Genomic DNA, 17626 nt, shown 5'->3' with positions numbered 1-17626 from the left:
TGTAGTTTCGCCCTTATGACCCTTAACCCCCGAAATGTAATAGGATTTTAATTAAATCAATTTTAATGATACATACTATATTACAGTTTCGATGTAATCTTTGCTAATAACTGACACATTTGGGATGCAAATGACTTGTTATTTATCAAAAGTATGTACCTAATTACAGTATTTAATGATATGGTCGAATAACTAAAGTTTAACTTATAAATTTTCAGCCTTTTTCTGATTTGTCTTTATTTTCTAACTCCTAACTACGCAGAAATGTTTTTTTTTTTGTATGTCACAATTAACATTCACAAGTTGTTGCAACATCAAGCTTATTATAATTAGCCTGATCCCTGATTGCTAAATGAGTAAGAAAAGATTGTTTAAAAAATTCAAATGAATTATCATAACGCTTACTGAAGTAGTAATTTTAGATACAGTTTAATATGTAATCGATGTGATTATATTTTTAAACAACACCCTTTGTCAAAAGAAATACAATAAAATATTAACTGTATTATATGTACAAATACAGAGTAAGTCCACATTATTTATATTTTAGAATCAAAGATGTGATAACGAGGGAGTGACTAAAGAAATTACACAAAAAAGTTAGTCGTAAGTAGCAAATACTATTGAGTACCATTTATGTGTATGTCTACAACATATTTATTGCATTGTTGTATAAACTGTAAATGATTTAGAGCAAATATATATTTTTATTGTTTGGCTATATTTATTTAATGATTAAATTATAAAATTCTTCCAGAATTAATGTATAGTATGAAGAGACTTCTTGTAATAAAAAGTTATACTTGTTATGAGATTTGTGTTACTGTAGGGAGTTATTTTTTTATTTATTTATATATTATTTTTTATTGGGGATATCAACAGTAATACATGTAACAAAAATATAACAAATAAAATATACAGAGAATAAAACCAATGACAGATATCCACAGAAATACATTAAATACACGTACAATACATACTAGTGTGTTTGTGTGATTATGTATGTACATATTACAAATTTCTTAAAGCATCACATCACCTATGTTTATTATTGTCTAACGAACTTGAAACATTTTTTTTTGTGAGACAGGCGTAGATTATGAATATTTATTTCTTATTGTAATAAGTAGTTAATTAAATTATTATGATTTGAAAATGCACATTATTTATTCACTAACATTTTCATATTTGTGTTTTTAACCAAATGTGTTGTGATCTCGATGTCATGTCTACTGTGCAAAATGTTATAATTTTGAAGCTATGTTTAGTTCATTTTGATATTATTGAAATTAATTTCTTACAGTACAAAATTATTACACTGAAAGTAAATTAACTACAGCATGAAATTTTGTTTTATTTATTTATTATTTATATATATTATTATTATTCTGAAATATTTTTGTTTATGAATAAGAAAAACAATAGTTACATATTCACGTAAACTTTCATATCGAAATTCAGTTTCACATATTAAACTGTGTCGTATGAGCTGACACCCATGGATCATGGATGTAAATTTTGTTCAACAATGTTCGAATATGTCCAAATGCTTGCAGACTGGCTGAATTTTCTCCCTAGGGAGTCATTCATATCCAAATATGCTGCAACAGAGAGGGAAAACATTTTTGAGAAGGGAGTATGGAAGTCTAGGCATTTATAGGGTATAAACCCCTTAAGAAATGTGAATGTTCAAACATTGGCAGAATGGTGAATGTTACACAGTGTGTAAAGTGGCCACTTAAACCAGCCAATGACAGGTCATAAGCCCTGTAAATGCCTAGACTTCCATATTCCCTTCTCAAAAATGTTTTCCCCGTGCAACATATTTAGATATGAATCCAGCTAGTCTGCAAGCATTTGGACATACTCAAACATGGTTGAATTAGCTACCCGGTAAAAGAAGAAGTATAAAAATTGGAAAATTGTTTTCAGGCGTTGCCTAGTAGGGGTGATTTGATTCAACCGGATGAATCTCACCCACATGATAAAGGTTTCAGCTCCTTTACTTCACAAAAGTGAACAGATGGAAGAGTTGATTAAATGTGGATGTATAAACATTGGCAGAATATTACACAGTGTGTAAAGTGGCCACTTAAACCAGCCAATGACAGGTCATAAGCCCTGTAAATGCCTAGAATTTCATATTACCTTCTCAAAAATGTTTTCCTTCTTGACTTTTGTCAACAGGTGGAAGATTTTTACTGGGCAGTGTTTCATAGACCTTTATTACTTTTAAAATGTTTAAAAAAAGAATCTTTCCCTATTAGGGATGGATCATTTGGAATTTGGATTCCATCAGAGAGATCTGGAGGTTTCTCATTTTAATCTATAATTAAAAGATAAAGTATGTATTTTTTCTAATTAAATATTACTTAATTAGAAAGAAAAGAAAAAAATTGTTTAAATTAATCTGTGAATAAAGTTCTTTGTGAATTTATTTTTAAAAAAAAACGAAATATGTAAAAAAAAATCTGTACCTCAGAGGCAGACAGATGCAAATCCAAATGTAAAATGTTCAACACACGCCTAAAGAATCTACTTTCTCCAAGTGATTTCTAATAATTTATTATTCAGTATCTTAACATATCGGTTTATTCATTATAAGACTTAAATTTCTTTAAAATCAATGGACATGATCATAAACTGGATATGAAAATTGAAATGTCATTTCATCAAATTCTGGATTTGCATCCGTCTGCCTCTGAGGTGCAGAAATACATATATGTAAAGGATACTGAAGCACCAAAGGAAAAGATTATCACAGTTTTTAAAACTCAAAGAACACTTAAAACAGAAAAAAACGTCAAAAAGGAAGAGCACTTTGACAGGTGTTGTCAATCACTTATCACAGTTATTGTTGCAAAAAAAAATACTTTGAACATTTTGGATTTATCAACAATGTTTTAAGTTTGTCTGTGAGAATTAAAGAAAAAGAAAGATCATTCAATTATTATTTTAATTTAACAAAAACAAAGATTTTTAGAAAGTACAATTTTATTTGAGGTTCTTTATTTACAGCAATACCATTTTTTTTATATATTACACAAATATTTCATCAATACACACAACATAAATATAGGAATGTCAAATATACACATTAAAGCTTCACATATGTAAATGTTACAACTTCTTAATATATACTATACAATATGAAAAATTATTTTTAAGTTTAAAAACTAGGATTAATAAATAATTACATATACAAGTATGATTTTTAAATTAACATTTTTATTTAGATGCGGAAATTCGAATGTAATACAAACATATAAAACAAAGATAAATGCAGTTTTGTCCCAAATATATAGTTATATTAATAATTTCAGTAAAACGTCGCTTTTACAACCCTCCATTTTACATTTTCCCGCTTTTTACATTGAAATGTTCAGGTCCATTTTTCTTCATATATTTTCATACAAAGATTTCCCACAGTTATGTTTTTTTTACATTTTTCATCACCCCGTCACGTTTTAAAAATTCATTTGATATGTCAAAAAAGCCAAAATAATATCGGGCGCCATAGTGTGTGCCCCAAAGTTAAGAATAAAAGCAGTTAAACAACTAATAAAGGGTAAAGTGTTGTTTTAAACTAAATTCAAAGCAGGTGCAGTGTAATTGACCTTTTTGTGTTTTGTCTTCCTTTGGAGAGTAATGAATGAAATTTAATGAAGTCTTTTTATCAAATTACGAAGCAGAAAGTTTGAAAATGTAGCAATAGAAAGTTATAAACACAATGAGAAAAGAAGACAGTTAAAAAAATTATCATAAAACATAAAAGTATGAAACAGTTTTTCCGCGATCTAAATTAGATCTAACGAGGACAATTGAAATTTCAGCAATTTTAAGTGTTGCTATAGAAAAAAAGATGAAAGAAAAATCATTGTTTGGATTTTACGCAAATAATTATATTTATTTTCATGTGTCATTTGACTATTTACCTACATATATAAATCTATATCAAAAATCTTTTAATGAAATCATTGGAGATAAGTAAAAATATTCACTTCACACATTAATTTTGTTTTTATGTAGCTTTCCGATTTGTTTCATACATTTTTCATTTCCTCACTGAGTTTTTCCACACTCCTTTGAAAAACGTAAAAAAGAGGTTTTACTGTGCAGCTAAAAATACAACAACAGGTGAGGTTCATTCCTTGTTACCCTTATACACATCTAATGGTGCAAAGGGCACTGCATCAGTACCCCAAATGCAGTGCAAACTTTCAAACTTTTCAAAGAATACAAAACGAATTGTTTATTACATTACTTGTCACTCTTGATTGTCGTATCAAATAACTTGCCAAACTTGAGACTCATATTAGGAACAAATAGACCGTCCTTTTCTTCCCCGGACGCATTTGTTTCCGCTTGGGAAATATTCTTGACAGATGACAAATCACTCTCGATGCCAAACAGTCCATTGGATGCGTGGTGCGAACTACTCGCTGTACTGGAATGTCGGGATAGTGACTTCAGTTGTACGGGAGTTGATGTACGATGATGCGTCTTGTCCCTACTACCTTGAAGTCCGCTTAGACTGGCTTCTTCGGAGAATAAGTTTACTTTGAAACTAGGATTCCCATTTTTAAGAGAGTGCCTCCCATTTTTTTCATTCAATTCTTCGGGCATACTCTGCCTAGTATGTTTCTTCTCACTGGATTTACGATCCTGATTCTTTTCTGTGTTCGGTGTGATGGCCGATTTAACAGCTTCGATTCTGCGAAGTAACGCTTCCAACTCATTGTTAAGAGACACTTTTGATACATTAGCCGACGAGTTGTTTTTAAAAATAAAATCTTCCGATAAATTGAGTTCTTCTAGCAGTGTATTAAGTCCGACACTGCTACCGGTCATGTTAACTAGTTCGGCTAGAATATCTTTGCTTTGTAAATTCTCACTCGATGACCGGGGGTGTTGTCTTTTGTCCTTAGGTATCGAAGATGAACTGGAAGAGAGAGCCATTGTTTCTTTTGTTTTCTTTAAAGTTGATACTCCCCAACTGATTCCCATACTTTTCAATGCTTTCTCTAATTCGGACGTTGATTTGTCCGAGATAGAACAGTTGGAAGAAGTGTCGCCCAAGACCTTGATGCCTGATATAGAGTGAAGGTTTTTGTCGTCAGTTTTACGCCTTCTCGATTTTGGTGGTGAGATATTCAACGGGATCATGTGCGGAGTGGAATTATTAACAGAAGTACTAGAATTTTCGACACTGCAATCGCTAGAGCTCTCAGGAGAGGGGGCATTGCGTATCAGATTCCTTTTTATCATTTCTGGAATAATATCCGGCAATGTATCATCAGATGATAACGACAACATTTCTAGGTTGTCGCTATCTTTGATAAGTAAAGTCGTATCACCCAAATTTTCTTCTATATCGATAATGTCTCCGCTGTTGCCTTTTATGTAATCTTGGAAAGAGAGGAAAGGTGTCAATTTCACTGAACCATCTACGCTTTCTTTTCCTATCATTTTACCCTGTCCGACATTAGAAGCACTTATATTGTAATTCACTTTTGGCAAATCAGAATCTTGACGTTGAGAATCTTCTCGTTTTGTAACACTATTCTTGGATTTCTGTGAGTGATCATAGTAAACACATGGCAGGGAATTTTTATCTGATACTGTTTTGAATGATCTTATTGAAACTGGTGACATCTCAACATGTTTGGATACGCCGCTGGCATTACGCGCTGTTATTGGCGTATCACATTCTACGATAGTAGACAGTTCATGCGGCGTACACATATCTACATTGAAATTTCTCATAATGGGATTCCTCGTTAATGCCGCAGGAGATTTCTGTCTTCTCTCGGGTGTTTCACCGCAAGAATTATCAAAACTTTCCAAGTAAATTTCGTAGTCAGTTTTCTTGCCTTTCTTCAGTCCCAACGGAGGGATGTGGTATTCCCACACTTCTGATGCTGGGATTTCAATACTACTTACCCTGCTCGGTTCATTGTTGTTTTGAGGTTTCGGTATATCGGCCAGGAGTGGTACGTAACCGATATTTTCAGCTTCACTCGATGAGTCCTCTGTCTGCTTCTTGGAAGAATTCGGGGCCACTTCCTCACTCGAAGGACTGCTGGATGAAGATAAGGTTGTTTGTTTGTCTTTTCTAATCTGCTCCAGCATTTGGGACAAGTTACTGATTCTCTGAGAGCATTCTGCACTTAGCTGAACATATTTTTCAGTTTTCTTTTGTTTACCTACACTTAGTAGCGGTTTTTCATCAGCTGTTCCCAAAGAAGAACTTTTACTATCCGATTCCGTTAATGATTTTCTATCAGCTCCATCAACATTTGTTTCTGTGTCACTTTGACAGCTTTTCTTTCCTCCAGATTTGCCGTGTTTCTGTACATTAGGACTCACTGTTGGTGACATTATAAGTTTAGGTGACTCTTTTCTACTGGATCCAGCCATTAAATCACATTTGTTAAGATCACTGCAAATTGTGTCTATACTATTACCAACAACTCTAGGGGAAAGTATTGAGGGTTCATCATTTTTAATTGCTAATTTCACAACTGGCAATTTTTTAGTAACATGAGTTTTTTTCTTTTTCAATGTCCCAATATTTTTTGAATGCTTGACTATATTTTTTTTAGCTGGTTTAGCCTCTATTTTCTTTTGTTTTCTCGGTGATTCAACATAGTTAGAAGATTGAGTATCCTTAGCTGTTGTCTGGTTATCAATCGAATTTGATGATTTTGATTCGGTAACAGGAAGGTGTTTGTATCTATAGTTACGATCAAAATTATTTTCTTTACCAAACTCCTCCAGTAAAGTGTAATTGTCATCTATGAATGTTCTTAACTTTTCAATTTTATCGCACAACCTCGAGTTCAATAATGGAGCGTTGTTGGAACTCGTATTGACGACTGAACTACTGGGAGTGGAAACATCACTTACATCTATATTCAGTTTGTTGACGCCCGCTTTAGACATTTCCAGAAGACGCCTAATATACATTTTCATCGTGGGATCGAGCTCCGGAACTGTTTTCTTATTTGATCCCTTGAGAACACTTTGCGAGGATTGTAAAACCTCGGATGACATTCGAAGAGACGAGCTAACTTGGATGCCCTTTTCTGCGGAACTTTTACGAGAAGTTCCATTCTGCGAAAGAGAAGAAACTCTATTGATACTAATTTGACTAACGGTGCTCTCAGTTTCGTAATATTTTTCAGACTTAGATGATTCCGAAACATCTCTCCTTTTTTCTTGCGCTGATTGTTTGACATTATTTGGACTCTCTGTGACCCATTGACATCTATCATCTTTTGACTTTGTGGGTTTTTTAGGCTTTTCATTGAGAGAAGTTTGAGTTTCCGAATTTTTGGAAGAAACCCCCGGGCCGAATAAAGTTCTGATTGCCTTAGAAGTAAACTGTTCCGGAGGGCTCATGTAGGTTGTCGATTCGGAAGAGTCGAACCTGAGGCGTGAATTGCTACTTTCTTTAACATAAACCTCCTTTTTGGAAACAAACTGAGAAGCTGTGATGGACATTTCTGTGGAAGAATCTTGGTACTCTCGCCCTTTGGTGCTTTTGCTTTTTTGTCCTTCAGTTCTAGCGGAGCCCTCTTGGGATCCCTTCTTTACTTCGATTAGAATCTGAAGCCCTTGAAATGAGATAGTACTGGAGGAGCTGGAGACTTGAGCATTTTGCTGCCGGTGTGATTTAACACTCTCTACACTCGCACATCTCGAGACTTGAGATTTCCTCTTAGGGGATTGACTTTTGACTTTCTTTTTGACTCGTTTACTCGGAGATTTCTCACATTCTTCTGTCGAAGAATTTGACTCTTCGAATTCTGTTTCTTTGTTCTTCGGATCATTCCTTTTGGGGCTTTTTGATTTATCTATCTTGGGGCTCTTCGCTCGCTCTAAATTGTCTCTATTCAATCTGGATACTTCTCTCAAGAGTTGTTCCTTTTGTTTCTCTACCAGGCTCATCACTCTATCGATGTTCATGCCTTGATTTTTGTCGGCTCTTGTCGGGGGGGGAAGAATGATGGACTTCACAGTGCTATTGTCACTGTCCCTGGTGGGTATTTCGTCTAATTCTGTTGCGTAAACAGAACCAACATCCCAGGAGCCGACATTCACAGATGATATGTTCCTTTCAGGTAATCTAAAAAAAAAAAGAACCAATACAAATAAATTAAATACAGATAGGAAAATGAGCAATGTTATATTACTAAAATATGAGTGAAAACACAGTCTAGCTCCCTAGTTATATCCAGTTAATAATATACACAAATTTGTTAAGTGTTTACTAAAGGCTAACTGGTTTTTAATTAATTATTAGGAAAACAATCCACACTATCATATTGCATTTTATTATCTTGTTTGAACTATTCATTTAATACAATTTAAGGTAATCACCAACTTCAATACACACAAAGATAAAGGCAAAAGTAATTAGAATAGAAATAATCAATAGCGTCCTTATAAACCAGTAAAGTGATTATGGGAGGTTATAATCGGGAATAATGTTGAATATTTAGAATGGATTTTTATGATATGATTGAAATAACTAGCAATGTGTAAAAAACAAGTAATGATTTAATGGACAATTCACTTGCTGAATGCGACTTCTGCGGATAATATGGATCTATTTTTCTGTATATATCGGCAACTATCTGCTTTCTATTCATTAACTTCTAACTTACATTTATGGTCTGCATTACGTAATGGGCTAAACAGCCCGTAAAGTAATGCAGACTACAATTTGTCAAATAAATCAATAATAATAATTTTCGGGTTTAACAGCGAGGACATACAAAATGGCTCCCAGTTGGGGTCATGTCATGCCTGCCGAGTGCACTTTTAACAAACATTGTGTACAAGTGTGGCGCAGTAATGTAATACATGCTGTTCGTCCTACGAGAGTACGAAACACCTAATTTGTAGGTATGTTTAGTAGGATGAAAATAGTGAGAAAAATATTGAAAGGAAGGTGAACGATGCACTAAAATAAACCTCGGTAAAAAAATGTTTGTCTCAGATGTACAAATGTTGAGATTCGTGCATTATGTAGGGCTGAGATAAGCATTATCGTCAAAACCAAGAAAAGAGTTCTGCGTTGGTTTGGGCATGAAAGAACTGCTAAAAAGATTTGAAATGTGAATATTGATGGTACCAGATAACGAAGAAAACCGAGAAAGACATGGCCTGACCAAATTCAGGAAATACTTGCACTAAAATTAGGTTATTAATATTTAGTGGGTTGTTGGAGAATGGATGTGGGCGGAGGTTTGGGGAGGGGTTTTGGGGAGGGAGGGGCTAGGAGATTGAAAGTTACACGATTGGTTAATTTTTAAATAAAAAATTAAGGGAATATCATTTTTCTATGATGGCAAAGGTGAAAGTGTATTTTAGTTTTTGCATGTTGGTGTAGTGAGTGTCCCCACAAAGAGACAGGTATGTCTCGAAACCGATAAGACATAAAAAGTCAGTAAGTGGTTACGTACTAACATTAGTTAATTCAAAATATTATTTATAAAAAATAAATACTTAAGTATTAATACCTGCGATCTTTAGTCACCTCTTGGTCAGAGCATATGCATTCCGAGTCGCTTCGCTTCTCATTGAAGGGTTTCCTTTTACTAGGTGACTCGCGATACGGTTGCACTACGGGAGCATCGACGGGAATAGGATGGCGATGAACTTTGGTACCACGAGTGATTTGCTCAAATGCTTTCTCCATTTGTCTTTGGCGAAGTGCCTCTTTCTCCCTTTGACGATCGTCAAACATGTGAGCGGACGCCTGAAAAAATTAACAGGATCGAGGTTATATTTATTAAAGGACTAGTAAAACTTTAAGATTAGACATTTTAGATAGAATTGGAAATGTTTTTATTTTCAATACGTATTTAAATCCGTTCAAATCCGAGTCTTGGCTCTATCCATATGTTATAGTCATATTGTGGGGTTATTATTATAAATAGGTTACTTTAAAATCAGCATTTGTGAGTTACCCACAAGAAACACATGTTTTATCCTCCTCCATTAATGCTACAAATTGACAAGTCATGCATTCAAATCATTATAATATGGTTTTAATCATCATACTAAGATTTGATAAGAGGGTTGGCATCCAGGCGCAAGGAAGATGAATACTGATTCAATCAATTTAGCATTCCATAGTGATCAATGGCAAGATCGTTCAATCTGAAATTTATGGTATTTAAAATAATTTCAACTTAATATTCACAATGTAAAAAATCTAACTTACTGGTAAATTTCTTCCTTTTAGTCTTTGTTCCTTGTTGAGAGCATCAAGTTCCTTCTTGATATTTTCACAGTCTCTCTCCAAGGTAACTTTGTCCATTGCTCGTTTTCCTCGAATCCTTCTTGCCTCGGCTATAAAATAATCATTCAAACCGGACGTTGCTCTATCAGCTTCCAACATTTCTTCTTTAGCTAATTCGTACGCATTTTTCCCTTCCTTACGGAGCCTTTCGACCAACCCCGCACTGTCAATCAATACATTATTTGATAATTTGTTGCTTTGATCGTAGCTTTTGATAATTTTTGGACTGTTCATAGATTCACATGTGCTTTTTCGTACAGGGCTTATTCTAGATTTTTTCAAGTGGGTGTCTAACTGTTGGGATTTTTCTTTGACAGTAGATATCTGCGGTTTGCATCGAACCGTTGGCTTTCCTGTAAGGTATCTAATATTTTTATGACTTGGAACCGTTGATCTAGAAGCAGTTTGCGACAAAATTCCACGCAATGGTTTTTTGCTACCGATTTCTCTCACGTCGTTTTTCTTTTCTCCGCAAAAACTAGCGGGACATTTACAGCCTGTGACGCAAGGCTGTTTATCGGTTAATCGGCTCGAGGATGGAATCCAATCTTCCGAAGGTGCAAATAGATCCGTTTCTCTTTTTCTACACGGATGATAATCTTCATTATCGTGCGGATATTTCTTATAATTTTCCGGTAAGTTGGGAATGGTCGGTTTGTCACTGTAAAGTGGCGCATGCCGTACGTGTTGTATGAAATCCCTTATTGAATGGACGTTGTTAGAGCCTTGTTTGGAATGCGAATTTGGTTTATTATACATTGGTTGATGGTCGAGATGTTTTCTTTGCCTGATGTGTTCAGAGATGGCGTTGAATGGATTGTCTCTCGACATTTTTTGAAGCCTTTGTGCACTTACGACATCCGATGGTGTTGAAATAGATTCTTCTCCTTCAATGTCTCGGTTATACTGTCGGCTAAATTTTTGTATCGTTTCTCCTGTGGAGGTACTGTTTGAATGGTTTTCTGTAACTTTGAGTTGTCTTAATGTATCCGCTGGAGCTGTTCTAAATACTGGGGGAACAATGTTGACGTTAGAAGATTCAGTAACACTAGAGTTCGGTCGAATATCGTCTCTATCTTTGAAATCTTCATTACACTTTTCCACGATAATTTCTGGTTCTGTATTGATTTTTAAAATACTCCTTTGCGACTTGACAGGGCTGTTTTCAGAAGTTCTCCCTGATGTGAAACTTTCTCGCATAACTTTGTCATTTATATTCGATGAGATATTTTTTAGTTTTTGGTTTTCTATTTCAAAGCGTGTATCAAAATTGGCGCATTCACTCTCGGAGAGGTCATTTTCCGAATAATAATCTGGTATTTTATCCGAAGCTGAGCTCACAGTCGGCAATTTTTTCTTTAAAATTGATGGTGGCTTCTTGCGTTGGATGTATCTAGAAAATAAAAACACTTAATAATGTCAATGATGCCTTTTCCCACCATTACTAACATGTGACAGATAAAAATAGATTAAACAATTATTGCATTTTCATAATTCCCTTTTCCACATCCAGTATATTTTGATCATATGTTACATGAAGGCAAGGTGGTCAGTCTTACGCTTCAGGTGCCAGTCCAGAAACAATAAAATATTTCAGTTTGAACAACCTTAAAAATTCATATTTCATGTCCACCCTATCAGGAATCAAACCGATGACCTCAAGGATGGTAGACGAATGCGCTGACCACTACACAACGAGGTGGACTGATCTCCACTCGATTCCCCTTTTTAGGACTTTTACCTGAGAGTCCATCACAAAACACCCATCAAGAGTTTTGTTTCTATTTCACACACAGAATTGTATTCTTCATCCGCTTGGATTCAGAATATAATTGCATATTAGCCATAAATTATTTAAAATATCTCAAATATAATATATGTAAGTCTCGAAATACATTTTAATTTTTAAAACTGGCAGACTGAAAAAAGGTCAAAGTAAAACTTATATTTTTGCTGTATTGATTTTTGTTAATTATTATCATTACATAATAACTATTTCTTCATTACTTTAACAGAAGGGTGAAAATCGGACTAATTATTATTAATCCGCTTCTTGGTAGGTTGAAAGTTGTCTGTTTACGTAAGTTCACCAATGTACTTCAATAATTTGGAACAGAATACAAAATTATTATAAAATTACCTCGCTGACTGTTTCCGTGGTAAAACTCGTGCAGAATTTTTCTCAGATTTTTCTTTTTCAAGAACGGAAGCAGCTCTTGATCCCCTCTCTGATGCGTCACTTCGCTTTATTTGTTTATGTACATTCCATTCTGTTTGTCAGAAAATTCACACATGATGTAAACAAATGTAAAGAAAACATTTTTAGAAGGTGAAATAATATTAAAGAATCTCACCGACTTCAATAAAGGTTTCGGGTCTATCACTTCACAAAAATAACCAAATGAATAATTGAAAAATAAGGATGATTAAACAAAGAAAAATGGTGAATTTTACACAGTGAGAAAAGTAAATTAAACATTTAAAGATAAAGTAAAATAATTACATTGCCTATTTTTCAAGGGCAATTTTTATTAGAGAACTGTATATTTTTATAAAGTACAGTAGTCTCTCGTTAATCCGGCAGATATCAGACCAGAGCACTGCTGGATCAAAGGATATCACAAATAATGACGCATTTAAATGGCAGAAGCCATGTTTTATTGCATTATATTATATGCTGTATTGTACTGATGTAATAACTTATATTTACGTACAAGTTACTAATTAAAAATACTTGGTACACTTTTTATTTGTTCGACCAATTAGCGCTTTCACCCTCTAATGGTCATCTTCAGACTGGTAAATATTATACAGTGTAAGGATAATTAATATAAATTAAATATTATCTTAAGTGTAGGTTTACTGAATTTATTTAAGATTGTAAACTTTACATGGAACTGCCCAAATCTATTAGCACTCATTAACTTCAAGGTACCTGGACGAATGACTCGTCAAGTACCTCCGTTTAGTTGCAACAATTCGCGAACCGTATACTCGTATAATGCTATTCTGAATCGACTCCATGTACTCGGCAATAACTGTTCCGACTTTTCTGATATTTTTCACTTAAAGTATAGCTTATATAAATCAATTCTATTTAATCATTTCAAAGATGATGAACAATAACATACATTTTTTAGATTATAGTGCTTTCTATGTTTACTTTTGTATGGGTACTATTGTGTACCATATTTACGTGTATACTTATTTTTTAAATTACTTTAATTGTCATTATTATAACTATTTTTTTTTTGAGACAAAAGAATTTTATTGTATTTAATATACTTATATTTTGTACCTTTTAAAGAAAAATATCTATAAATTCTTTTCCTTTTAAATTATTATCTGCACACATTGTTTAATTATTATTTTTTTATCTAAATATGTTCATTATACAAAACTACTGTGTTATATATAGTATTTATGTAAAATAATACTTTTGTATTTAATTTTAAGTTTTTCACATTATATTGAAATGTTTATATTATTTTTAATATGTATATTTTTAAGGTAAAAGGCACTGTGTGCCGTGTATATTAATAAATAAGTTGAAAGAAATACAATACGTAATATTTCAATGAAACAGAGAGGCACAAATTATTGAAACTGTGTTGGCGGTGTACTGTAAGAGAGGATTCTATTTTATGAAAATATTTATTGTTTTATTACAATGTACAGGGTACAACTAAGGGGGCTAATAAGGGTGAGTTTTTTAATTCTATCTGCTGATTTATTAAAATTCTTTTGTTATTATTTTTTATCCTATTTATTTCTCAAATTTCTAATCTATCTAACTTTGGACCTTGGACTTATACATTAGTACATACACACAATTGAAGTGCTAGCATAAACTAAAACTCGCGACAAGCAGTCACTTGTCTCCAATTCACGCTCAAAATTACCGAGCTACCTGCGTGATAGCTGCCTGTATTAAAATCCTGGATTACCGGCAGGACAGGAAAAGTTAAGTGCCGGATTATAAAGACAGAGTGCTGCATAAGTTTTGTAATTTTGCACAAGAGAATTTAATGGAGATAAACAATTAGAAATGTGAGAATGTATACAAAATAATGATTTCTTTTTACAATTTGTTTTTATTTATTTTTTACAATTTGTTTTTATTTATTTTTTAATCCGTCTGAATGCTTTTATGGTTCATATCATTAATCGTAGTGCATTCACATTTATAGATTACGGAGGCAGGGTATAGTCTAAGCTTAAGCAAGCTGCACCGGAAACTTAAAAATAAAAATAATAATGAACGTTAAAGCTGTAATGTGCATTATATGTTTAAAATATGTTATTAATTTACCCAGATAGCCCAGCCCTGTAACTGCCTAGATTTACATAATTCCTCTTCCGAAAATACCAAGATGGAGATTAACAAATTAAAACAGGGATGGAGAATACCTTAAATAAGGGAATATGCCCGCCAATGTACAAATAACATTATGTACAAAAAAGTACAAATAACATTATGTACACTGGAGCCCAGCCCTGTAACTGCCTAGATTTACATAATTCCTCTTCCGAAAATACCAAGATGGAGATTAACAAATTAAAACAGGGATGGAGAATACCTTAAATAAGGGAATATGCCCGCCAATGTACAAATAACATTATGTACAAAAAGTTAAATAAATAAATATGGAAGTCTAGGCATTTACAGGGCTTATGACCTGTCATTGGCTGGTTTAAGTGGCCACTTTACACACTGTGTAACATTCACCATTTTGCCTACGTTTGAACATCCATATTTCTTCAATTCTTCCATTTGTTGATTTTAGTGAGTCTACGAACATTTGGACAAACTCAAATATTGTAACCAATATGGAGATGATCATGCCTACGTGGGATTTTTTGTTTTAATGAATATAGTGATTCATTATTATTATTATTAATAATACACTAGCAGCTATTTAGCTGATATGTTTATATCAAGTGTACATGGTTATTAAACATTATAAATTTGTGTGCATCTAGGTGGTTTTTGAATACATTAACTGAACTAGCACCAATCACCTTTCTCATTACCTTTCCGCACCTAATGGTGCATAGGGCACTGCATTGGTACACCAATCGCAGCATATCTTGATCATTTTTGTTACATGAAGGTAAGATGATCAGTCTTAGACTTTAGGTGTCAGTCCAGGGCTTATGAAATATTGTAGTGTAAAACCACCCTTTTAAATAAATATTTCATATCAACCATGTCGGGAATCGAACCCGAGACCTCTTACATGGTAGGCAAACGCGCTCACCATTACACCATGAGGCCGAAGAACTTATTTTTATTAAATATGCGTTCAACAAAACTTTTTTATATTAAGTATACTTTGACTAGCTTCGTCATTAAAATTTTATAAATAAAAACCTGAATAAGAAAAAAATGTATTTGAGAAATAAACTAATTTAAAAATTCTGTGGGCTCTGTGGTGTAATTTTGACGCTTGGAAAAACAAACGCTAGATAATAATATAATTAAATAAATACAAAAAGCAGTTTTATATTTATTTTATTATAATGAATAACCACAAAGTAGTGGTTCAAATATAAATTAAAATAATATGACTTAATTAAAATATTACCTATTTCTGCGAGATCTTCGTCAATCGCTCCTGCATGGCCGGTGCCAATGTTAGACAGTCTATTCTCAAAATCTACCTTCAAGTGATCAATAGTTTTATTTTGTAGGTTTTCAAAATCACGTTTTATGGCCGAATTAATTTTTGAATTCTGTTTTGATTTTTCATCGTTGACTTTCATTCGTATTTGCTTGGCGATGTTTTTTGACTGCTCCCGCACCTAGACAAATACGGACACACAAACTACTCAGTATCGTTGTTATTGTTCAAATGTCAAAATAAAAGTGAAGTGTAACAATACACAAACTCTTTCATTTTTAAACGAAATTATTTTAGTTTTATATTTTTATTTATGAAAATAAAGTATTTCAAGTTAAAATACCTGTCGTAGCCTTAAAATTCGTCTTCTCACATATTCATTAGCCTTGAGGGTTTCGGCATCGGAAATCATGTTTTTTGTGATAGTTCAACCGTAAGCGTTTTGAAAGTATCTTAGATGATAATATTTCATTTAAATTTTAGCTCGCGTACAGACATGTCCGGCAGTCAAAATTATTTTGTAAAACGTAGATCTAAATAAAATCATAACTGTCAAACATTACAAACGTTGGAATTCAAACAACAAACATTTTTGAAGTTTACGTTTCTCTATGGCTAGCCACTCTTCTTTTTCTTCGTTTGTCTTATGATCTTTTCCACAGGGGCCTACTTACTTACTAATAATTACGAAATAAATTATAAATATTTTTTTCTAGCTTTTCAAAAAAAAAATAGAAAGAGGCGCTGCATTGGTTTTGACCTCATAGTAAAACGAGGCCGGGAATTATTATTCTGAGGTTTTAGGTATATAAGCAAAGCAAAAGTGCAAAGACGAGAAAAAAAATTACGATGCTAATGCAGATGGATGTAGAAAACGAAAAAGGAGGAAAACCGAAAAAGACCGCAAAGGTCAAAATAATCAGGGCGCGTACATGAGAAGGTGTATTATTGTAGAGTAAGCGAGGTCTATATGCAAAGACGCGTGATGTGACGTTTTATTTTCTCTCCCTGTCCCGAAGGGAAAACAGCGTGATGGTTTGCACCTTTTCAATAAAAACGTATCCAAAAGACCCCATAAAATAGATAGTTGAGTGTTTAAACATAAATTTTCATATTCAAAACATGGTTTGGTCAGTCATCGTGGCTTCATGTACAAGGCTGAATTATTTTCGAATCATTCATTATAAATATATATATTAATTATAAATATATAGTGCGTCATGAGGGTCCCCTACATAAGGATATAGATGGTAGGACAAACTGCAGGGGCACCCTCGCCGAGAATACCTGGAATATTTATTCAAGGATATGAGCTGCAGGTCATATAAAGAGATAAAGGGGACCGCACAGAGCAGACTGGAGTGCTAGAGGAGGTGCAGAGCTTTGTTGCAAACCAATCCATCATAGAGAATTGAAACCAGAAAAGAACGAGCCATGTTGACTGAGTTTGGATTTCAGTAGAGTAAAAAGTAAAAACTTTCTAATAAACATGATTTTTTTTTATAAGTCAGCATTAGCACTTCTACCATCAAAATAATTTGCCTTTTTATTTTTTAGAAAAAAAAAACAGACAGATTGACAATGTTACATGCAGAGATAATGTAGAACTATTACTAGTTACATGCTCGTGTTCTGAAACTAGTTGGAATTCATTAATTTATTTTCAATTATCAAGTTTTAGGGTTTG

At 33.4% G+C, this 17626-nt stretch overlaps 1 protein-coding gene across 1 annotated transcript; it reads right to left on the bottom strand.

Moving 5' to 3' along the window:
- Positions 1-4050: 4050 nt before the first annotated feature.
- LOC148278583 (uncharacterized) lies at positions 4051-16527 on the bottom strand. The gene is made up of 6 exons (XM_088231188.1): positions 16283-16527; positions 15904-16120; positions 12456-12585; positions 10238-11708; positions 9531-9769; positions 4051-8131 (listed from the first exon to the last, which is right to left on the bottom strand). The coding sequence occupies exons 1-6, from the start codon at positions 16349-16351 to the stop codon at positions 4261-4263; spliced, it is 5997 nt and encodes a 1998-aa protein (XP_088087314.1). The 5' UTR covers positions 16352-16527; the 3' UTR covers positions 4051-4260.
- Positions 16528-17626: the final 1099 nt, after the last annotated feature.

Source organism: Micrasema longulum, unplaced genomic scaffold (assembly GCF_059751315.1).
Source record: "Micrasema longulum isolate JH-2025_06_02 unplaced genomic scaffold, ASM5975131v1 h1tg000859l, whole genome shotgun sequence".
NCBI lineage: Eukaryota > Metazoa > Arthropoda > Insecta > Trichoptera > Brachycentridae > Micrasema > Micrasema longulum.
Note: the sequence above shows the minus strand (reverse complement) of the source record. Positions and strands in the feature narration are given on the sequence as shown.